Source organism: Hyperolius riggenbachi, chromosome 9 (assembly GCF_040937935.1).
Source record: "Hyperolius riggenbachi isolate aHypRig1 chromosome 9, aHypRig1.pri, whole genome shotgun sequence".
NCBI lineage: Eukaryota > Metazoa > Chordata > Amphibia > Anura > Hyperoliidae > Hyperolius > Hyperolius riggenbachi.
The window spans coordinates 276,467,903-276,493,123 of NC_090654.1; the positions used below are offsets into that span (position 1 = coordinate 276,467,903).

General features: G+C 46.1%; 1 protein-coding gene across 4 annotated transcripts in view; it reads left to right on the forward strand.

Moving 5' to 3' along the window:
* The window catches only part of CDC42BPB (CDC42 binding protein kinase beta), a 183,471-nt gene that overhangs the window by 27,388 nt on the left and 130,862 nt on the right, over positions 1 to 25,221 (forward strand). For all 4 annotated transcript variants that reach the window (XM_068254625.1, XM_068254626.1, XM_068254627.1 and 1 more), the window contains exon 2: positions 20,307 to 20,399. In XM_068254625.1, coding sequence (XP_068110726.1) covers positions 20,307 to 20,399 — 93 coding nt within the window. The remainder of the gene's footprint in view (positions 1 to 20,306; positions 20,400 to 25,221) is intronic.

Below are 25,221 nucleotides of genomic sequence, written 5' to 3' on the forward strand. Positions count from 1 at the left end.
AAAGCGGTCTTTCAGTCTGTTTGTGTGTGTACGGGTTGATCTACAACGTTTACCTGATGGAAGGAGCTCAAACAAGGCATTTCCAGGGTGAGTGTTGTCTTTGATAATGTTTTTGGCCCTTCTCAAGCTGCGAGTATTATACAAAAGTTCCAGTGATGGTTCAGTGCCAATAATGGCTTCTGCTGTTTTAACAACTCGCTGCAGGGCTTCTCTAGTAGCCTTCGTGCAGCTGTTGTACCAGGCCGTCATGCAATTGGTCAGAACGCTTTATATAGTGCATCTGTAGAAATTAACCAGCAGCTTCTGTGGGAGGTTAGCGCTCCTTAGTTTTCTCAGAAAGTAGAGGCGTTGTTGTGCTTTGCCAGTTAGAGCTAAAGCATTGTCAGCCCAGGACAGGTTCTCTGCGATGGTGACTCCCAAAAATTTGAAGCTGGAAACTCTCTCCACAGCCTCTGCATTGATCATTAGCGGTAGGTGAGTGGTCTTTTTGGTGGTCCTAAAGTCCAGAATAATTTCTTTGGTCTTCTTTGTATTTAATAACAGATTGCTAATGTCGCACATGCAGTCAGGTTCCTAACTTCTTCTCTGTATGCAGCTTCCTCATTGTCAGATATAAGCCCAATGACAGTCGTATCATCTGCAAACTTAACAATTACGTTTGAGGTATGGATAGGCTGGCAGTCATGGGTGAAAAGTGCATAGAGGAGAGGGCTTAATACACAGCCCTGTGGCACGCCAGTGCTCAGGGTAAGGGTGGAAGATGTCTGTTTTCCTAGTCTGACAGTTTGAGGGCGATTAGTAAGGAAGTCCAATAACCAAGTACATATGGAGGGAGCAAGACCTAGTGCATGGAGTTTGTTGGTCAGCTGGCTAGGTACAATGGTGTTAAATGCTGAGCTGTAGTCAACAAAGAGCTATAGGAAGTGTTTGATGGTCAAACCAGGATTTAGAACAGTAGAAGTTGATGTATTGAATAATTCACTACTTTCTATTGGCCTCTTTAAACACCACTTTGATACTATAAACTGTTTGAAGTAATTGACAGGTTTATCAATCAGCCACACCAGGGTCAGGGGATCACCGGCAGGTTTGATCAGGGCAAGGCAATCAGCTACAATAGTTGATCCTGTGTGTGGAGGGCGGTACTTGCTTTATTTACGCAGGGTAACAGCAGTTGGCCGGACTATCTGTGATATCAGATTGGTGTTCCTGGTCAGGGTTCAGTTCCCCTTATGGCAGACAGGTGATGGATGACAGGGCTGTAATGTGTGTTTGCATACCTGCCAGTGACGGTGATAACTGTCCCAGCGGAAGTCAGAACAGCTCATATATCACTACAGTTTGTTGTCATGGTTACTGCAGTGCCTTTTTATTGCCACTTCCCCAAAGGGAACCTAAACTGGGAAGGATATGGATTTTTCCTCTTAAAATAATACCAGTTGCCTGACTCTCCTACTGATTCTGTCTCTGATGCTGGGGATACATGGTACATTTCTGTACCGTGTATCCAGCTGCTGATGCTCCCAGCTGATAATTTCCAACAGGTCCGATGACCCGCCGGATCGATTCCCCGCGGGCAGAGAATCGAACGGAAGATGAGGGGACGCGGCGGGAGTCGATCCGGCGGCTAATCGAGCCGCCGGATCGACTCGTGTATGCCCAGCATAATACTTTTAGCCACAGCCCCTGAACAAGCATGCAGATCAGGTGCTCTGACTGAAGTCAGACTGGATTAGTTGCAAGTTTGTTTCAGGTGTGTGATTCAGACACTACTGCAGCCAAAGAGATCAGCAGGACTGCCAGGCAACTGGTATTTTTTTAAAAAGGAAATATCCATATCCCTCTGTTAAGGTTCCCAGCAAGTCTGTAATTTAAAATAAAAATGTCTTACTTGCCTATAGAGAGGGAAGGCATTGAATCCTCTTCAGCTTGTATTATCATTGTTTTATTATCCCCATCATTTTTATTACCTGTCTGGGTAAATTTTGTGATGCTGGCTTCCTGTGCAAATGTCAGATGTAGCTTAACGGATAACTGCAGTGAGGAGAATATGGAGGCTGCCATATTTATTTCCCGTTACACAATACCAGTTGCCTGGCTGTGCTGCTGATCTATTTGGCTGTAGTAGTGTGTAAATCACACCAGAAACAAGTATGCAGCTAATCTTATCAGATCTGACATTAATGTCAGAAACAACTGATCTGCTGCATGCTTGTTCAGGGTCTGTGGCTAAAAGTATTAGAGGCAGAGGGTCAGCAGGATAGCCAGGCAACTGGTATTGTTTAAAAGGAAATAAATATGGTAGCCTCTATTATCCTCCTCACTTTAGGTGTCCTTTAAGTGGTCAGCCAAGAAAGGGAAAGGGCGGGGGGGGGGGGGTGAGGGGCAGCCAGTTTATTTTCCTGTGGACACAGAAGACTCCACCCACAGTAGGGATCGGTGGTACTGTTATCTTTTAGAGCAGAGAGGAAGTTCTGAGTTCAGGTCCACGTTTGACCATTGAATGTTACAGAACAGGCAGAGGTTAGCTGGAGATCTGCACCAGGGCTGTGGAGTCGGTGCAAAAATCATTCGAAACATGAAGAGTCCAGATACCCAAAATTGCTTTGACTCCGACCCCACAGCCCTGATCTGCACTCAGAAATGCATTCTGCTCTGATGATTTCTCCTGGAGAACCGTAAAGCGCTGATTTCTTGTAGGCCAAGATGGCCACAGCTGGACTGACTTAACAGATGACAGAAATTGAGTCCCTGCGGGAACGGTAGCCTCCTTCTTGCGCCTCAGCGCAGCCCAATAAACGTTTAACGCTCAGATTCCTCCTTGTCAAATCCTTTATTGCTTCGCCTTTCTTCTGGCAGCTGAGAGGTTAACTGCGGCTTTCCAGGAAGTGGCCAGAACAGGAAAAGGAAGCAATCACTTCAGCACGTGACAACCTCTGACCTGTATTGTTCGGCAGGCCTCAGAGGTCGCCTGTGAGCTTGCATGGGTCCGGGTGAGGAGGGCGGCCGGCGCTGGGCTCTGCTGGGTCCCCTCACTGCGGGGCGCTTGTAAAATGTTGTCAAAAGTGATTCCATTCTGTTATTCCATAAATCCCTTCTGTGTGCCAGGAATGTGGGACTGCTGGGATATAACCACACAGACACGTGCCCAGAAGCCTGCTCCATATTTCACAACTGCAGCGTTCTCTGTCCTTTCTTGTGCTGCCTATTTACCCTCAGCACGGGGCAGCACAGTGGCGTAGTGATAGCACGCTCATCTCACAGCACTGGGGGGCTCGACTCACATTTGGGCCAAGAAAAGACACTATGGCCGCAATTCACTAAGCTTTATCGAACCTTTGATAATTTACCTCATGAGTAAAATCTAATTTTGAATTCACTAAGGTGTTGTAGATTTATCTAATGTTTTATCGATAAAATGTTCAATAAATCCATAACAGCTTAGTGAAATCAAAATTAGATTTTTTACTCATCAGGTAAATTATCAAACGTTCGATAGAATGTTTGATAAAGCCTAGTGAATTGAGGCACTGAGTTTGTATGCTCTCCCTGTATTTGCATGGGTTTCCTCCGGGTACTCTGGTTCCCTACCCTATGTAAAAAATGTACGGATAATTGGCTTCCGCCAAACCCTGATCTTACAATTGCAACATTTAACTGAAATAGGCCTCGATTCATCATTCTCTTTGAGATAACTTTTTCCAGTTTGTTAAATTACCAAATTCGAAGTTTAGCGATTTCTAGTTGTATTCATCAAGGTTTTTCCTCATTCGGTGTGAATTCGATAACAATTCGGTAACCATTCGGTAACGTGTCAATATTTCCATTTTACAGTGGTACTTTAACACAAGGCCATAAGATGCCCATGGAATTGTGGGTAAAAGGCAGTCCTTTGAGCACTACGTAGCAACATTCTGAATAGGGCTTTACACCTGGACCAGGATTCTGAAAGTGGTTGGGACAATCCCACAATTTGATAGGAGCCTTTTCTAAAAAATTATAGTGCAGCTAGCAAATTAGTTAACCCTGACACTGCCTGTGTTCTCTTACAAGATGATTCAAGAGAAATGCAGATGTCGTGTTATAGCAAATAAATCTATTCTCTTACAAATTTATATGGTTGCAGACCTTATTCTTGCCCTTCTGCGCCTTTGAATCACTCTCAGCTGATACATAACCACTTCAAATGGCTCCATCTTCTCTGTCAGCAATGATCTGACAGGAATAACGACAGAGCAGTGAAGGCGATAACTAATCCTAAATGTAACGCTAAACCACGCCCAATTTCTTTTTCATGAATTGCACTTTATTCCGTTTTAGCGAATCGTTACCGAATCGTTACCGAATGTTCGCTAACAGCTGTAGATAACTTTGATGAATCCTGAAATGAAGTTAACAAATTCGGTATTTTACCAAACTGTTAACAAATTTGCTAAGTGTTGATGAATCGAGGCCATAGTAACATAAGATAATAAATGACTATTGTGGGGAATAGACAGTGACCTCCTCTGAGGACAGTCAGTGACATGACTATGTACTCTGTAAAGTGCTGCAGAAGAGGTCAGTGCTATATAAATACATAATAATAATATGGTAGAACGTTAGACTTGTCTCAGGGGGCTCAGCGCATCTCTGTAGGTATACCAATCTGAGGCGGCCTGGTGATGCGCTGATCTGCCTTCTTTTGACTGTTGTATTTTGAATTTCGTTTCATGTCGCACCCAGGTTATGCATATGCATGGTTTTAATTTAGTTAGATCATGGGCCCCTCCCAGCCGAGGATGACCTCATCCTGGTGGGAGGGTCGAGTACTCAATAATTTGCATGCAAGCTATTGTGGAAACTAACATCCTCCAGTGGTAGTCAGGTGCATCTCATTTGAATGTAGGTTGTGTATTCTGTCTACTTGTAGTCATATGGATGCAGTCTGCCCTAAGTAACGCTGTCCATTGCTCACTGTGAACATTAGACCATGACTATGGTAGCAAGGAGAGGGCCAGCGCATACCACAAAGGCTGCATCGGAAATGACCAACAGCTCACATGTGCAGCACTTCTAATAATTTGCACTATCAATTCAGATGCAAATCATATGCATAACTATTACTTACCATGCAAATGGGAAACTCAGGAATACAGGCTGGGAGCAGCTAACCCGGTAGTTACATACTAGCAAAATTATGAAAAGGGGGGGGGGGGGGGGGAGTTGAGCTTGCCTAAAAACATGCTGCAATTGACTGGTTAATCGCTCAGGCATGCACCACCTCTATTAGGCTGAAAATGCATGCCCTGCGTCCAAAACAAGTGCTACATTTATTATACTATGGAGGAACTTTGGCTTCCACTATAGTTTGCATGCAAAGTATAATATACTGGACACTTGCACCACGGTGAGGCAGATCTCCGGGCAAGTGGCCTAACCTAAATTAAAAACAACATATGTATAACCTTGGGAGCAGCTAAGCAAAAATGTGTAACTTACATTTTAATGGACAGCCAGGAGAGGGCCAGCGTATACCACAAAGGCTGCATCTGAAATGACCAACAGCTCACATGTGCAGCACTTCTAATAAGCCATCTGCTCACTTCACATTCAATTCAGATTCAAATCATATGCATAACTATTACTTACCATGCAAACTGGAAACTCAGGAATACAGGCTGGGAGCAGCTAACCTGGTAGTTACATACTAGCAAAATTATGAAAAGGGGGTGATTGATTGTTTTGCCACGTTGGCTTGCGATCGATAAGTGTATGGTTAGCGTAAGATAATGGAATTTTAATAAGCACAAATGCAGTGTGTTTCGTCGGATAACTCACTCTTCCTCAGGTAATGCAATGTTTCGTTGGACAACTTACTCTTCCTCAGGTAATCCGTGGAGTAAAGCCTGATACACACATTCAATTATGATTGGCCAATCACTGACCAATTTTACCGCATCCATGTAGTATGACGGTCAGCAGATATTGGATACTATGAGCAGATTGTGTAGGGAAACTCTCATACTACATGGAGATGGTAAAATTGGTCAGTGATTGGCCAATCCTAATTGAGGGCTGGTGCACACCAAGAACGCTTCTGAGTTGGTTTTTTTAAACAATTTCGGGCTGAAACCCGCTTGGCTAATGTATTTCAATGGGATGGTGCACACCAGAGCGATTTGTTTTTTCCCCAAACGCAAACTTTGGTCCTGCAGCATTTTTGCGGATTTTTGAGGCGTTTCTGCCTCAATGTTAAGTATAGGAAAGTAGAAAACCGCTCTGAAAAGCAATAGAACAGAGCGATTTTTCCAGGCGTTTTTGTTACGGAAGCTGTTCAGTTACAGCTTTACTGTAACAAAATATAAAATACGTTACACAAAAACGTTCCAAAAACACTAGGAATGCTTAGAAAATCTCTTTAAACATGCCTAGAATCACTCTGAAAAAAACGCTTCAAAAACCGCTAGCGGTTTGCGAATCCGCTAGCGGTTTTTGGTGTGCACTGGCCCTGAGTGTGTACCAGACTTTTGGCTGGGAAGAAGGTGGGTGTGATCCCTATTTTTTTCTTTGGAAGTTTGAATTCACTCTTCAGTACTTTTTTGTACACGAGGCCTGTGTTTTGTTCACCTGAACGCCATCGCCTGCCCAAGACTAATTTTAGCTCCGCTTTAAATTGTTGCGGCGTATTAAATCGCATATTACCGCCTTCACGCTGCAGCTATTACACTCTGCTCCTGATTAAATGGTGCGCGGCAGCGATAAGCCGTAACGGCGGATGGAGCATGATTCACCCCTAATGAGCGATGATGGATCTCCGACATCTGTCAGACCGGCGCTGGCATCTCACCATCCAGCCGGGTCATATTACATCTACAGGGGAGGAAATTCCTGATCTGGGGATCGGTTCTGTGGCATAATGACCAGGAAGGGAGAGGAAACTGGGACCTCTGCAGCTGCTGCTCAGGCAGCAAACAGGATGTGGACGAGTGTTACCAGGAAGGCTGTCCCCGTATATCGGATACATCAGACCGTTATAGACCAGAATAACGTATGGATGGAACTCGCTGGTGGAGCGGTCAGCCACACTATCTCAGAAAAAAACACCTATATAAGTAGATAAATACTTGCTCTACTTACATAACATACGTATTGCACCGTCCACATTTGGATTTTAGTGATTTTTCCATAGTACATTTTTTTTTTTTTTAAACCTTAGGATTTCCATTTTGTCTGCGTCTATCTTGAAGCCAATCCTGACATCATTTCCTCCCTTATTCTGTCTGTGTGTCATTGCCCGCCCTCCTCCCAGTCTTCAGACACTCCCACTCAGCTCTGCAGTAGAAACTGCATTGAGATATATTGGCTAATCAGAGAGGAACAGAGGTGTGGGAGGGGAAAACAGGAGGGAAAGAGGCTTCAGCCAATAAGACTGCATTAGTGAAGTCTGAGGGGAAAGTAGAGAAACAAAAAAGGACAACCCAGCATGCCCTGCAACTTCCTTTGTGCGACAGATGTACCAAATAAGAGCCAGTGAAACTGGGGAATGTTTCATGGAGAAGAAAAATGACAGTGATATTTTAACTTTTGGATTGCCTGGTTAGCATCCATAGTACTTGATTACCAGATAAAAATAAAGATTTTTTTATTACCCAACAGTTACTCTTTAACCACTTCACCCCAAAGCGGTTTTTACCATAAAGGACAAGAGCGATTCTCACCTTTCATTCGCCAATAGCTTAATCACTACTTATCACAATGAAATGATCTATATCTTGTTTTTTTCACCACCAATTGGGCTTTTTGGGGTTGATATTTGTTTTCAGTAATTACTTTATTTTCTATGCATTTTAAATGGAAAAACATAAAAAAATACACTATTCAATTTCATCTCCTATAGTTTAAATATAAACACTGCTACTGTACATAAAACCCACACTTGTTATCTGCCTATTTGTCCTGGTTATAACAAGATTTTAATTATGTCCCTAGTACAAAGTATGGTGACAATATAGTATTTGGAAATAAAGGTGTAATTTTTTTCTATGGTGGTTTTTCTTTTTTCTCACTAATCTCACGCGCACAGCGGCAGCAGCACTGTCTGACTTATACAAATGTTCTGGAGCCATTAAGAGGCTCTAGCAGGAAGTTTTTATAAGTCTGCTTGTCATTAAGTGGTTAAAGGATACCTTGGCCCTTTCCAAAATTTAAAAACGGGGGTGGAGCAGGCATGTGCTGGAGGCTCCCCTCTTGCCCTACGTCATAACTACGTAGTGCGCATGCGCAGAGCGATGAGGATGTCTGCGTTGCCGGACAGCACCTGCGCAGTGCTCACTGACCCTCCCCACCTGGCAGTTACTTCAGGGGGACATTGGGCATTAACGGAGGGGGATGGAGGGGGGGAGGGGAGCATTGGGCATGAGAGAGGAGGAACCCCCCCCCCCCCCTTTCTTACATTTTTAAAAAGACTAAGGTATCCTTTAATCTGTGAACCCTCTTGATTATTCAGTATTTGTGCATCTGTATAACTAGTGATTTTTGCAGCCTGATTGACCATCTGATTCAATAATTTTATCAACAGGATAAAAACCTGTCAAAAAACATGTCTGATCGATGATTCGCCATCAATCGGTCGGACACGCTGGAAAGATTTTGGCCCAAAATGTTCAATTGTGAGCGCGGCGGTAATGGCGTTTGATATCGCGACTGACGGGGGCCACCTGCCCGGCCGCCCCAAGTATAAATGCCCCTCAATATGCCCTTTAGTGTAAAATCTCACTTGTCCCACTGCCCTGACCTCCAGGCCTTACCCGCTGTCCCTTCCACGTGGTACCGGGCGTGTGTGTGTGTGTGTGTGTGTGTGTGTGTGTGTGTGTGTGTGTGTGTGTGTGTGTGTGTGTGTGTGTGTGTGTGTGTGTGTGTGTGTGTGTGTGTGTGTGTGTGTGTGTGTGTGTGTGACATCACACCACGTGATACCACTCTGTGCGACGGGAGACACACAAGAAGAGACCGGGAGCCACAGCAGCGGGACAGGTGAGATTTTACCGAGCCTTTGCACCGAGGGGACATTCACACTTCGGTGTGTGGCCAGGCCAATTCCTGATTTCTTTTTTGCTGAAATCTATCAGGAATTGGTCTGTGGTGTAAGGGCATCCAACGGATCTCTCTTTGATCAGAGAGAGGTCTGTTTCTTGGTCGATCTGCCCATACATGGCTAGATGTATGGGCACTAGGGATGATTCTATAAATTGTTATGCAAATATACACAACTTTAAAATGGACCAATCAAACTAAACCGTGGTGGGCATTGATTGGTCCCCTTTTCAAGCTGCATACATTTGAATACAAATTTACATAATCCTGCGTGAATTCGGAAGTATTTCCATCTTATTGATCATCCCCAGTGTTCTCCCCAGATTGTTTTTCCAGCCGGGTGGCATGAAAAAGTAGCCAGGTGGGACAAGATCAGAGAAGTGTAATTTTATTAATGGTCTGTATATACTTGAAAATGTATGTATTTTGTAGGTGTAATATACTTTTTGGCCACAAGATGGCGCTAGTGAACACTCGTTATAGGAAGTTTTCACTTTTATTTTTTTTCTTCACTTTATTTAATTGTTACATTTCCTGTTTTTGTGAATGGACGTAGCCGCTGTTCGCGGTCACGTCCATTCACTCCAGGCACTGCGATTGGGTAGAGGACCGTTCGGTCTTCTTCCCCAATCACCCAGCACGGCGGTAGCAGCGGCGGGAACGTGCGACGTATTAAAACGTCATGTTGCTGTTAATAGCGGTAAGCATGACGTTTTAATACGTTAGGATGTCGATAAATGGTTAAGTATCCCTTTAACATTTCCTTCACACAATCCCGCTGGCACTGCACACTTACTGCAAGAGTACATAGTCTTGTCACTGACTGTCCTCATAGGAACTCACAATCTAATCCCTGTCATAGTCTAATGCCCTGCCGTTTGGGAGGCAAGGCTTAGGAGAACTCATAGAGAAAACCTGTTACCAGTTTGCCAGTTTTATCAACTGATAGATATGTAAAGTTTTGATTTGATGTTATGACTTCCTGGTTTAAAGGGACTCAAAGCTGAATATTTAAAAATATTTTATACATACCTGGGGCTTCCTCCAGCCCCATCCACTCTGATGGCTCCCACGCTGCTGTCCTCCGCTGCCTGCATCTTCGGGAATCTGGTCCGGTCACGGATGTCAGTCGGCTCCAGTCTACGCAGGAGAAGTGCGCCCTCTATGTATCTCTACAGCGGCTGCTGCAGAGATATGCTAACAGTGCACTTCTCTTACACTAAACTGGCTCCGACTGACGTTAGTGACGGGACCGGGTGCCGGAGCTGCAGGCAGCTGAGGACGGCGGCGTGGGAGCGATCCGTGCATATGGGGCTGGAGGAAGCCCCAGGTATGTATAAAGTCTTTTAAAATTTTCGGCTCTGGTACACTTTAACTCATGATCATGACCAGCAAATCAAAACCTTACAAATACAAATCTATCGGCTGATCACACACTTTGCCATGAGTTCTCTTAAGCATTGCCACCCCTACCTACCATATTATGTATTTATATAGCACTGACATCTTCTGCAGCACATTACAGAGTACATAGTCATGTCACTGACTGTCTTTAGAGGTGCTCGCAGCCTAATCCCTACCATAGTCATAGTCTAATGTCCTACCATATTATTATGTATTTATATAGCACTGACATCTTCTGCAGCACATTACAGAGGACATAGTCATGTCACTGACTGTCCTCAGAGGAGCTCATAAAGTCATAGTCTAATATTCTGCCATATTATTATGTGTTTATATAGCACTGACATCTTCTGCAGCACATTACAGAGTACACAGTCATGTCACTGACTGTCTTTAAAGAAGCTCACACTCTAATCCCTGTCATGTCATTTTGCTTGTGTAGGCCTTTATGTCATATTGGTCGGCCCTTGTTAATGTGTTTTGAAGTGATTTTTTGGCAATGGTGAATGAGCTTGTCACGCTCGGGGACAAGAGAAAGTCCCGCCGCTCTCTTTGTTTCCCCTGAACCTGCCTGTGTGCCGTGCCTGGGTGTGTTCTGAATGGCAGTCATGTCACATATTGACATTTTACAGAGAAGATTGACCAGCTGGTCTGGACACACCCAGAATGCAAGCAAGCCGGAGTCTCCTGTCTTCTCTCATGCTTGCTGGGATGAGGAGAAGGGCAGAAGTGGGGGGGGGGGGGGGGGGGGCAGCAGCAGGTGATAGGCTTACGAGAATACACAGGACTTCAGACCATTCAATCTATTTCAAGAGCACCTGTCAGCGTCAGATGTACACAGCGTGTAACTCCCTCACTGTGGCCGGCAGGATAGAGTGAGTGAATATTTGGATTTTAGCAAGCTCCACACCTAAACCTATAACCTAAAATTCACTGTGGGTATGCTGCACAATCAAATGTTTACACCAACATATTAATATACAAATTTCAAAAAATTGTGCGCTGCCTCGCAGTCCACTAAGAGCACTTATAAGTCCTTGACCTCGCAATCGCCAAATAAGGACACCAGGTAAGGATCTGCTCGTCTCCATATCCAATGAACCTCAAAGGAGAGAAAACAAAGAACAACTCATCGCCTAGACCATCAGTCCACCTTTGATCTTCCACCAACTGTAACCCGTGTGGTATTTAGAGGGTAACACCTTTTCTCTGTGCTCCACCACCCGTAGGGAATGCCCTCACCTTTAGCTTATGCTGCCCAGACCCTACAGACAGCTACCGAGGCTCAGGTCAATCACCGAATCCAGGTTCCAACTTCCTCCAGACCAATCACGATACAACGATCCCAGATATGTTAAAACAATATATACACATATCATTGCGTAGGCTGCTAGATAATCCTGGAGGGTGACCACTATCCCACTAATTAGCACCGTGCTTAAACGTCTATAGGGACCACCAATCCACTCAAAGTGATCCACCACCAACAGGACCGTGCTCACCTGAGCTCCAGGCTGCCCCAATTTGCAGTGTTATGGTGAGCGATCCTCAGCACAGTCTATTAGTTAGTATGTCAATCCCTCCGTGACCAGAAACCACATGCAGCCTACTGCAACTAAACAGACCTGATATAGTTTAAAATCATTTAATAAGATCAATATAAAAGAGAGTACTACTCACGAACGCAATAAAAGTTCAGGCATATCAAAGTTCCGAGGACGTCTCCTCCATTCACTGCCACCTCCTGTCCACTCAGCCTCGCCCAACGCGTTTCGTCCTATCACTCATCAGGGGCTATGGATCAGAATTGGCCAGCAGTGCTTATATACCCGTCCCACCCACTCCCTACAAGTTATCAGTAACCATAAAAACCCCAATAGATCTATACATTACTATTACCTAAAAACCTACTTTGACAAATGAATATTGCACTATTTCATCATAGCTATCATAGAACTACTTATTTACCCTACGATCGCTCCGGCGTGTGCTCACCTCCACTGCGCAAGCGCCACTCAGAGCCCGCGATGTGCTCCATGACGTCCACGGACTGAAGAATGAGTAAAGGGGCTTCCGTGTAACACATTATAAGAGAACTCTGTGAAGTGGGAATGGATTGTTCATTCGCAAACCACATTTAAGGTGGCCATACACTGGCCCGATTCCCGGCCGTTTCGACAGCAGATTCGATCCTGGGATCGAATCTGCTGCCAATCGTTCGCGGTAAACGCCGCCGACGATCCGATTTCCTCCCGAAATCGGATCGGTCCGTCGATCGCGCCGTGCGGGAAATTACCCTTGATCGCCCGCGGGTAAAGTGCGCGTCGCTAGCGGCGGCCGATCCGATGAAAAATACATTACCTGATGCGGGCTCCCGGGTGTCTTCTCCGCATCTTCTCAGCGCTGCACCCGCTCCATCCCGGCGCTTCCTGGGTCACTGCAGTGACCCAGGAAGTTCAAATAGAGGGCGCTCTATTTGAACTTCCTGGTCATGGAGTGACACAGGAAGCGCCGGGATGGAGCGGGTGCAGCGCTGAGAAGATGCGGAGAAGACGCCCGGGAGCCAGCATCAGGTAATGTATGCGCGGGGGGGGGGGGACAGGCGGCAGGAGCAGCTGAACAGATTGTGATCGGTTTCAGGCTGAAATCGATTCACAATCTGTTTGCAGTAAAGGCAGCCATACGATCCCTATCTGGTCAGATTCGATCAGATAGGGATCTGTCAGCTGGTCGATCTGATGGCACATAGACCAGTGTATGGCTACCTTTATAATTCATCTTTCTGGTTAACTGCTGTAGGAGTTTAAAGGGGCCCATACACTGGTCGATTTCAGCCATCGATTGATGCTATAGCATCGATCGATCAGAAATCGATTCTATCTAATTCCCCATTCAATTGATTTGTTCTATCTGACAGGATGGAAGATCTAGGTCGATCTGCTGCTGCTGCCAGCAGATCGATGGCCCATAGAGATGCATTGGATCTAATTGTCCAATAATGCATTTAGATCGATTTCCAATTGATTTCATTCTGAAATCTATTGGAAATCTGTTCCTAGTGTGTGGCACACATCAGATAGATTTCTGGCAGATGCCTGTCAAGTCCAATCTGACAGGAATCTATCTGATAGTCGAATCTGCTGCAAATCTATAAGTGTATGGCCACCTTTAGGCTACATTCACAGTTGCATCGACGCATACTTTTCATTGGTTGTGTACGGCGCAATGCTTGAAGGACCCGCGGTGCTACGTCACCGATTCATTGCGTTCCTGCTTCCATGAAAGCAGGAGGTAAACACGCTGCAGATTTATTGCAGGATTTGTATCAGCTGTAACAAAGATGCTTTTTTTCTTTAAAGGTTATTATACTGTTGCTTATCTTTGAGAGCAGAGAGGAAGTTCTGAGTTCATGTCGGCTTTAAAGGGCTAACGAGGCGAACAGGTTAATCTGTCTTTTCTTACCTGGGCATTCCAGCCCCTAGAAGTCATTTTGGTGCCTCGCCACAGCGCCGGTCCTCCTCGGTGTCCCTGGCCACCCATAAGGATTGGCGGTTGTGTGCATGCAAGGGAAATCACTGTTTCGCTCATTACTAAGCTATGTAAATATGCATCAACTCAGGATGATTAGCATCAGGGCTGTGGAGTGGGTGCAAAAATCATCCGACTCCAACTCCAGGTACCCAAAGTTACTCCCACTTAGTATTCCTGCTTTAAAGAACAAGCGACACCCATGCTAACCTAGAAATAAAAAACACATATATAAGTAGATAAATACTACTTCTACTTACATAACAGATGTATTGTGCTATCCACGTAATGATTCCTGTGAATTTATAAAGGAAAAGCAGTAAATCCTATTCTAGGCAGTGGCCATCTTGCTAAGCTAATGCTGACATCATATCCTCCCTGACTCTTGTTTTCCCCCCTCCCTTCTCTTGCTCATTGTGTATTCATTAGCTGCCCTCCTCCCAGAGTCTTCAGACACTCCCACTGAGGTGTATACTAACAACTGCTCTGTTTTTATTTACACATCCAATCACTGAGTCGCCTCAGCTTTGCTTGTAAACACAAGTAATCAGAGGGTGTTTCTGATAAGCAGCTAGGCAGGGAAATACATGGAAGAGGAGGAATGTATTATAGATAAAAAGAACTCCCAGCATGCAACTATTTGTCACTGTTTGTCACTAGGGCCAGTGCTCCTAAAGTATGTGATAACTACAAACCATAACAGCAGAAAACGTTTTGCAAGTTTTGAATGCAGGATTTGCATCTTTATCACTTAATACACTCAGACCAGTTGCTGTTGAAATTTGATTTTTATGGTGACGATACCGCTTTAAGGTATAGGTCTTGTTGAATACAGCAACGGCTGCATTTGATTGGTCCGTTTCCAAGCTGCATAAAATTTGCATCAACTCAAAATTATTTTAATCTCTTTGATCATCCCTAGATTTAGGGTTATGCGCTACATAGATTTCCAGACTGCTTGCAACGCTAGGGACCATTGATCTACCGCCGCTCCCAATCGATCACAATTTACCAACAGAACAATTTTGGAAATCGATCACAATAATTTCAAAAATGTATCACAATAATAATAATCGATCACAATAATCTGGTGGCCTTGTTAGGTACTTCGACTTCTAGCAGATTTGATCAGGGTGATCGAATCTGCTGGGAATCGTTGGAGAAAATCATGTATGAGCACCTTTAAAGGACATTTATCAGGAGAACTTGTAAAATTTTTAAAATGTGTTTTTGTGTAAGCATATGTATAAAATGTACATTTGTTTCAGAATAAAATGCACTGTAATTTTTTTTTTCTTCCTGTCTCTGTCACTTACAGTAGGTTGTAAAATCTGTCCGATGTTGGACTAGTCCATCTTCTCATGGGAAGTCTCAGGGTTTTCTTTTCAAAAGCACTTACAAGATGGCAGTTGCTCAGTTTAACGGTCGAAATAGTGTGAAAGTTATTAGGGAGGCTGGCCAGCATCTCTGTATAGACTTTCCAGCGATTTTGTGAAGTATAAAGGAGATACTGAGAATCCCCCATTAGGGGATGGACTTGTCTAATGCTGGGTACACACCATGCAATTTCTTATCCAATCAGTAAAATCGATAATTTACGACATGTTTGATCTGCTGCCAATCCATAATGGGATTGATTTTATGCAGTACTGATCTGAAATCAATCCCATTATCGATCAGGAGCAGGTCAGAAATTGCATGGTGTGTACCAGGCATAAAACCCATCGGATCTGTCAGATTTTTATCTATTGTTAAGGTGGCCATATATTAGGCGAATTGGTGGATAAGCAATCTGATTCGAGTTGTATGAAATTTGGTGCTGCCAGGTGCATGCCCGATCGACTGTACAGGCCAAAATTGGTTGCATGAATTGGTCTGACATATGTTGCGAGATGTAGGGCCAACGTGCTCGATCGGGTGCGCAATGGCAAGTTGCAGCAAATCCCCCGGTGCTGTTCCCGCAGTGTATGAATGCCGCTCTTCCATTACCCGCATACACACCGCTGGCGTATAGCATGCTGGCGCGTTTGGTGTCGCACGTGGGTCACACCGGCGGTGTGTATGGGGCTGATGGAAGAGCAAAGGATTCGGAAGACTGACACGGCAACACAGGACCGGTAATGGATAAACGCACACATCTACATGTACAATTATACACTAGGGAGGCAGCGGCAGACTCGACCAATCGATTCCCGAGAGATGTCGTACTGAAATTGAACGGGAATCGGCTTGTTGTGTACGGGCAGCTGACAGATCTCTCTAATCAGATTCGAGCAAGAAGTTTTAAATCAGGATGATACCATTTATTGGCTAACTAAAAATGAATAAAATAAGCAAGCTTTCGGCCTTCAGAGAGATTTGACTCTTGGTCGAATCTGCCCATCATCACTAGATGTATGGGCACCTTAAAGGGCAACTGAAGTGAGAGGGATATGGAGGCTGCCATATTTATTTCCTTTTAAGCAATACCAGTTGCCTGGCTATCCTGCTGATCCTCTGCCTCTAATACTTTTAGCCACAGCCCCTGAACAAGCGTGCAACAGATCAGGTGTTTCTGACATTAGATCAGTTCTGACGAGATTATCTGCATGCTTGTCTCTGGCGTGATTCAGATACTACTGCAGCCAAATGGACCAGCAGGGCTGCCAGGCAACTGGTATTGTTTAATAAGAAATAAATATGGCAGTGTCCATATTTTTCTCATCATTGCAGTTGTCCTTTAAGCGAAAGCAAAATAGGAGCAAAGTATTTTATAGTGCATTTTAGTCTGGGTGAAATATACTTATATGTATGCAAACGTTTACAATCTTTTATGTATAGACCTTTCAAGCAGTATGTAATATTCCTAGTAAAAACTACAAGTGCAGAAATTCGTATCAATCCGGGGAAGGGAGACACTCATACAGCGATGAGTTAAATGACGCCATATAATGAAATCTGTATCTGATATTGGGGCTGTTTGGGATTTTTCAGGCTGGCTAAATTTCTGAGCTGCGTATAAATGATGCACATAAACGGTAGATGTGAATAATGGGCAGACGAGGTGAGTGTACGCTGCGGTTTTGCACGGAGCTGCCGGAGCTTGTCAGGGCGGAGCCTGCACTCCTCTTTATTACTTGCGCTGACTCACATCGCAAATATAAAAAAAAAATCTGTTTATGGTCGTGTTGGAACTTGAAATAGTGTTTGTCTAAATTCCTCGTATTTCGGCGTTCCTGTGCCGTCCTGCAAGAGATACGTCTGCAGCACTGTCTGCCTGCACTGCTCTCAGTATCGCACCTCTCGCTTTTTACTTGTAGCATTGTCGGCATGACTTCTTAGTGTTTAAGGGACAACTGTAGGGAGAGAGGGATATGAAGGCTGCCATATTTATGACCTTTTAAACAATACCAGTTGCCTGGCAGCCCTGCTGATGTATTTGGCTGCAGTGATGTCTGAATAACAGCAGAAACAAGCATGCAGCTAATCTTGTCAGATCTGACAATGTCAGAAACACCTGATCTGTTGTATGCTTGTTCAGGGGTTATGGCTGACAGTATTAGAGGCAGAGGATCAGCAGGAAAGCCAGGCAACTGATATTGCTTATTATCGCTTCAGTTGTCCTTTAAAGGGAACCTAATCTAAATGGGAAAAAAAGTAAACTTACCTGGGGTTCTACCAGCCCCCTGCAGACGTTCTGTGCCTGCGCAGTAACTAGGTCTTCCTCCAGTCCCCCGCAGTGACCGTCTTCGGGTCGGCTGACTGGAGAGTCGATGGCCACTGCGCATGCACGGCTGTGGCCCCACGCGTGCTCAACACGCTTCCGCCGCCGGGAGCGTTCTGCACATTCGCAGTAGATATTTGTGCGACCTGCACATCTGCAGAGCGCGATCAGGAGGTGCGCGAACCGGTTCTGTGTGTCCAAATGACAGTCACTGCGGGGGACTGGGGGTCGCTTTGTCAGGGCGCCTGCAGGGGGCTGGAAGAAGCCCCAGGTAAGTTAGAGTGTACCTGTCGGGCATAAAATAAAAAATCACTTCTTTATTTTTATCTGGTAAACGAGTTATAAGGATGCTAACCAGGCAATCCAAAAGTTAAAATCACTATTACTTTTCTTGTTGATAAATGATCATTCCCCAGTTTACATGACTCTTATTTGGTACACACAAAACTTGGTATGCAAAAAGGAAGTTGCAGGGCATGCTGGGTTGTCCTTCTTTTTTGCTTCTCTACTTCCGCCTCAGACTTAACCAAATCATCCTGATTGGCTAAAGCCTCTTTCCCTCCTTTTTTCCCCTCCCACACCTCTGTTCCTCTCTGATGCTGAGACACTGCACTTTCTATAGTGAAGGGCGGGCATGCTTGTTTCAGGTGTGCGATTTAGACCCCACTGACTAGAAAGCACAGCAGGACTGCCAGGCAACTGGTATTGTTTAACAACCCTTTAGCAGCTAATTTATGTAAAGGGTTGTGAATGCTCCAAGCCAATTTATTTTAGCACATTGTTAATTTCCTATTTGTTACTTTTCTCTGGTTCTAATTAGTACTGTTACACATAAGCTGTAATGTGTATTTATGGCCACTTGTCACTATGGGGCAGTGTGAAGCTTTCAGCTTCTATATTTTCTGCTAGTAGAGAGAGTTAAAAGCATTCCAAGAATTTATAACACAAGTTCCCTCGACTGAGGTCAAAAAGCACTGCACTTATGTCAAATGAGACAACGCTCTTGAACTTGCTAATGGGTAAAAGGAAATAAATAGGGAAGCTTCCACATACATATCTCCTCGGGTTCCTTTTAAAGCTATAGCTCACTTCTAAAACTTGTACTTTAGAGCAGTGGTCCCCAACCCGGCCCGGTGAACACTTTCTGACCAAATTTTTCTCCGGGAAATGGCGGTGGGAGGGGGGGGGGGGGGGGAGGCCACGGGTGTTTGCGCGGCCTAGTGGACAGTGTCGTGCGCAGCGGGTTATTTGGGGTGCAGCTGCATAGCTAGCATAGTTGCCCCAGTATTGGGAGTTTAGTTGCCCCAGTATGGCTAGTATAGTGCCCCAGTATAGCTAGTATAATGACCAGTATAGCTAGTATAGTCCCAGTATGGATAGGTAGTGCCCCAGTATATAGTGCCCAGTATGGGTAGGTAGTGCCCCAGTATAGTGCCCAGTATAGCTAGTATAGTGCCCAGTATAGGTAGGTAGTGCCCCAGTATAGTGCCCAGTATAGCTAGTATAGTGCCCAGTATAGCTTCCTAGTATGGGCAGGTAGTGCCCCTCCCCCCTCCGCTCCTGTTACCTTATGAGCGGGCGGCCGCTTGTCCGATTAGATTCCCCCGTAGTAGCCGCTCTCCTCTGTGGCATCTCCTATTACAGCAGCGCGCTCCGCGGCTGTTGTGATGAGCAGGAAGCGGTACAGTGGCTTCCTGTAGTGGCGATATGCATCGCCGTTACCATGGGAACCGCTGTACCGCTTCCTGCTCATCACAGCAGCCGCCGAGCGCGCTGCTGTAATAGGAGATGCCACAGAGGAGAGCGGCTACTACGGGGGAATCTAATCGGACAAGCGGCCACCCGCTCATGATAAGGTAACAGGAGCGGCGGCCGCGGGGAGGGGAGGAGCGAGAGGCCAGACCTGCTGCGGCCTGGTGGTTGGGGACCCCTGCCGTACGGCGCAACAGGAACAGCGGTTGAAAAACACTGCTTTAGAGGATTGCTTTGGATGACAGTATAAGGTGTATACAGGTGCCTCCCAGTGGTGTTAGTCTACTCTTCATCGATCTGCCAGTTGGGCAATATTCGTCATTCCCACTGCAGTGTTGAAAAGCACAGCTGTCCTCATTCTGTGACCAGTGACTGCAAGACAACACCCTCTAGATAAGGCGGAATGCTTTTCTGATGAAGGTGCTTCCTGCAGTGCCTTCTGGGAAAGGGTGTGTGGCCTGTGCTGTCACTCACCGCGCCTCCTGTTAACGGAAGATTTGCAGTGTCTTGTCAGGGGTGCAACTGGGTGGTCACTGGCCCGCCCCCTCAATGTGGCCTGTGGATAGGGGTGTGGTCGGATTAGGGGGTGCATATGAAGAACCGGATGCACCTGAGGGACCCGGAAAGCATTCAGAACTTTGCTGGATCATGTGACAGTTTTTAAGGAGAGGTTAAAAGGCATAATATGTTTTTTATAGACATCACACATGCTGTCTTTGTGCTTTATGGGGGGGGGGGGGACTCAATACTAGCTGCTGTACAGTCCTGTAACTGGCCTTGTTAATTTGGTGAAGTATAGTAAGTTTGTAATCTGTTATTTTAATAGATCTAATTTTTTTTCCCCGCAGCCAAACCATTCACCCAACTCCTGAAGACGATGCAACTTCATCGGGATGACTTTGAAATTATAAAAGTTATCGGCCGGGGAGCCTTCGGGGAGGTAAGTCGGCTCCTGTGGCTTCAGTTGATTGGGAAGTAAATCTGCAGACACTTGTGGGAGAGATTGGCATTCCTTAGATGGTTGGAGTCTGTGTCATCTGTGGCTTAAAGCGGATCCGAGATGAAAAACTATAACAAGTAACTTGTCTATGTATCTTATCTAAAGTTTAGATAATTTACACAGCAAATCTAGCTGCAAACCGCTTCAACAGAATATGGTTATTTCTTCCTGTTCTACAATGAGAGCAGCCATGTTGTTTGTAAACATTACACACAGGCAAGCTGATCTGCATCTCCAGCCCTCAGCCTGTTAAAACCTAATCCCCCCCCTCCTCCTCCTCCTCCCCTCTGCCTCTGAAATATCTGGCTGGTAACACCTCCCCCCTCCTCCTGCCCAGACTGAGCTTCCATAAGCCCTTGCTACTGTCTGAAAATGCCAAGGCACTCTGAAAAGCTGTGGGCGAGGCTTGTTTAGTATATAGGGAATTAGAGTATTAAAACAAAAACAAACAAGTATTTGGCTTGAGGAATGCCCTATAAACAATAGGAAAGGAACACAATTCTGCAATGAGTAAACATTTATCTCGGATCAAGTTTAAATGCTATACAAAAATATGGTGGTTCCGGTTCTCTCTGGTAATATCCACAAGGAGGCTTCCACACCACCTAGATCCACTTTAAAGTACAACTGTAGTGAGAAGAATATGGAGGCTGCCATATTTATTTCCTTTTAAACAATACCAGTTGCCTGGCTATCCTGCTGATCCTCTGCCTCTAATACATTTAGCCATAGCCCCTGAACAAGCATCCAGCACATCAGGTGTTTCTGACATTATGGTCAGATCTGACTGGATTAGCTGCATGTTTGCTTCTGGTGTGTTTCAGGCACTACTGCAGCCAAATAGACCAGCAGGGCTGCCAGGGAACTGGTATTGTTTAACCAGCTGAGCGGTCTGGACGAGCTCAGCTCGTCCAACACCGCCAGCGGCTGCCGCTCAGGCCCTGCTGGGCCGATTTTAACGAAATAAAAAGCAGCACACGCAGCCGGCACTTTGCCAGCCGCGTGTGCTGCCTGATCGCCGCCGCTCTGCGGCGATTCGCCGCGAGCAGCGGCGAAAGAGGGCCCCCCTAGCCGCCTGAGCCCAGCGTAGCCGAAACAAAAAGTTCCGGCCAGCGCTAAGGGCTGGATCGGAGGCGGCTGACGTCAGGACGTCGGCTGACGTCGATGACGTCACTCCGCTCGTCGCTATGGCGACGATATAAGCAAAACAAGGAAGGCCGCTCATTGCGGCCTTCCTTGTTTATTCTGGGCGCCGGAGGCGATCGGAAGATCGCCTCCGGAGCGCCCTCTAGTGGGCTTTCATGCAGCCAACTTTCAGTTGGCTGCATGAAATAGTTTTTTTTTTTTATTTAAAAAAAACCCTCCCGCAGCCACCCTGGCGATTTAATCAGAACGCCAGGGTGGTTAACAGAAAATATATATGGGAGCCTCCATATTCATCACACTACAGTTGTCCTTTAAGTGAAGTTTTTCAAGTCCAGTAGTAAAGTCAGCAGTGTTCCATCTCCCCATCCTTGCTGAGTCTGAGTATTAACCCCCTTGGCGGTATGAAAAATACCGCCAGGGGGAAGCGCAACAGTTTTTTTTAATTTTTTTTTTTTTTTTATCATGTAGCGAGCCGAGGGCTCGCTACATGATAGCCGCTGCTCAGCGGCATCCCCCCAGCCCCGCCGATCGCCTCCGGCGATAGGCGATCAGGAAATCCCGTTCAAAGAACGGGATTTCCTGGAGGGCTTCCCCCGTCGCCATGGCGACGGGGCGGGATGACGTCACCGACGTCAGCGACGTCGGGACGTCATTGGGAGACCCGATCCACCCCTCGGCGCTGCCTGGCACTGATTGGCCAGGCAGCGCTCGGGGTCTGGGGGGGGGGGGGGCCGCGCGCCGCACCGGATAGCGGCGATCGGGCGCGCGGCGGCGGCGATCGGGGTGCTGGCGCAGCTAGCAAAGTGCTAACTGCGTCCAGCAAAAAAAAAATTAGGCAAATCGGCCCAGCAGGGCCTGAGCGGCACCCTCCGGCGGCTTACCCCGTGTCACACACGGGGTTACCGCTAAGGAGGTTAAAAAAACAACGCTTTAACCTGATTGGGCTGGCTTAAAGGACACCTAAAGTGAAAGGGAAATGTAGGCTGCCATATTTATTTATTTATTTTTATACCATACCAGTTGCCTGGCTGTCCTGCCGATCTCTTTGACATCAGTAGTGCCTGATTCACCCACCTGAAACAAGCATTCAGCTAATCCAGTCACCCATCAGTCAGAAACGCCTGATCTGCATGCTTGTTCGGGGGCTGTGTCTAAAAGTGAGAGGCAGAGGATCAGCAGGATCAACAATGCACATTGCCCGGCAGACCTGCTGATCCTCTGCCTCTAATACATTTAGCCATAGCCTCTGAACAAGCATGCAGATCAGATGTCTCTATTTGAAGTGTGACTGGATTAACTGCAAGCTTCGTTCAGGTGTGTGATTCAGACACTACTGCAGCCAAAAGAGATCAGCTGGACAGCCAAGCCACTAGTGGTGTTTAAAAGGAAATAAATATGGCAGCCTCCGCTATTGTTCTCAGTTCAGGTGTCTCTTTAACCCATTCAGGTTCCGTCGTTTTCAAGTGAGAAATGTTCACCTCCCATTCATTAGCCTATAACTTTATCACTACTTATCACAATGCACTGATCTATATCTTGTTTTTTCCACCACCAATTAGGCTTTCTTTGGGGGGTACATTTTGCTAAGAGCCACTTTACTGTAAATGCATTTTAACAGGAAGAATAAGAAAAAAATGGAAAAATTCATTATTTCTCAGTTTTTAGCCATTATAGTTTTAAAATAATACATGCCTCCATAATTAAAACTCACGTATTGTATTTGCCCATATGTCCCGGTTATTACACCGTTAAAATTATGTCCCTATCACAATGTATGGCGACAATGTTTTATTTGGAAATAAAGGTGCATTTTTTCCATTTTGCATCTATCACTATTTACAAGTTTAAAATAAAAAAAATATAGAAATATTTCATCTTTACATTGATATTTAAAAAGTTTAGACCCTTAGGTAAATATTTTACATGTGTTTTTTTGTTTTTTTTTGTTTTTTTTTATAGTAAACATTTTATTTGGGTAGTTTTGGGAGGGTGGGAGGTAAACAATAGATTTATAATGTAAATGTGTGTTATTTTTTTTTTTTTTTTTTTTATTTTTTTTTTTACAGGTGTAGTATTACATGAGTTTGTTTACATGACGTCACTCTAAGCGCAACACACGCTTAGATTGACTCATCGGAGAGGGAACGGCCAGAAAAGGCGCAGCTTCCGAGAGAAGCTGTCGCTTTTTCAGCGGGGGAGAGGAATCAATGATCGGGCACCATAGCCCGATACATTGATTCCGTGGCTACCAAATCCGCGGCCGGGAGTGTGCATGCACGCGCGCGATCGGCCGCGGTAGCGTGCATGGTTCCTGGACGTAGAAACTACGTCCAGGAACCAAAATACGTTAAAGAGACACTGAAGTGTCTAAAAATAACATCTTTTTATTTAATAAATGTGTTGTAACCTAATAGCCCTAACTAAACCCGCCGCATCCCCGCCGCTGTAAACTATCTAAATTCCCCCTAACTCCCCCTCCCTCTCCCCTACAAAATCCACAACTTTCTGGGTCGTGGAGTTTTCTGCCCTAACCGCTTCCGTGTGAGGCAGAGCTATGCGCCGCAGCCCTGCCTCACATACGTCTATCAGCTGCGTATCTCCGCCTCTCCCCCGCCCCTCTGTTAACCACTTAACGACCGCCCCCAGCCGATGGGCGGCGGCAAAGACCGGGCCCAAACGACCGCAATACGCCCATCGGCGGGGGCGGCTGCGTGGGTGGCTATGCGGCGATCGCGTCATTCGTGACGCGATCAGCCGTTGGGGACTGGCTCCGCCCACCGCTCGTAGTAACCCGCCGGCCGTTCGGAAGCGCCGGCGGGTTACTAGCACCCGGATCGCCGCATGGAAATAGTATAATAGGCTTTGTAATGTATACAAAGCCTATTATACTGGCTGCCTCCTGCCCTGGTGGTCCCAGTGTCCGAGGGACCACCAGGGCAGGCTGCAGCCACCCTAGTCTGCACCCAAGCACACTGATTTCCCCCCCCCCCCTGCCCCCTGATCGCCCACAGCACCCCTCAGACCCCCCCCTGCCCACCCCCCAGACCACTGTTTGCACCCAGTCACCCCCCTAATCACCCATCAATCACTCCCTGTCACTATCTGTCAACGCTATTTTTTTTTTTATTCCCCCCCCTGCCCACTGCCCCCTCCTGATCACCCCCCCACCCCTCAGATTCTCCCCAGACCCCCCCCCCCCCCCCCAGACCCCTCCCCCCGTGTACTGTATGCATCTATCCCCCCTGATCACCTGTCAATCACCCGTCAATCACCCGTCAATCACCCGTCAATCACCAGTCAATCACCCCCTGTCTCTGCTACCCATCAATCAGCCCCTAACCTGCCCCTTGCGGGCAATCTGATCACCCACCCACACCAATAGATCGCCCGCAGATCCGACATCAGATCACCTCCCAAATCCATTGTTTACATCTATTCTCTCCTCTAAACACCCACTAATTACCCATCAATCACCTATCAATCACCCCCTATCACCACCTGTCACTGTTGCCCATCAGATTAGACCCTAATCTACCCCTTGCGGGCACCCAATCACCCGCCCACACGCTCAGATTGCCCTCAGACCCCCCTTTATCAATTCGCCAGTGCAATATTT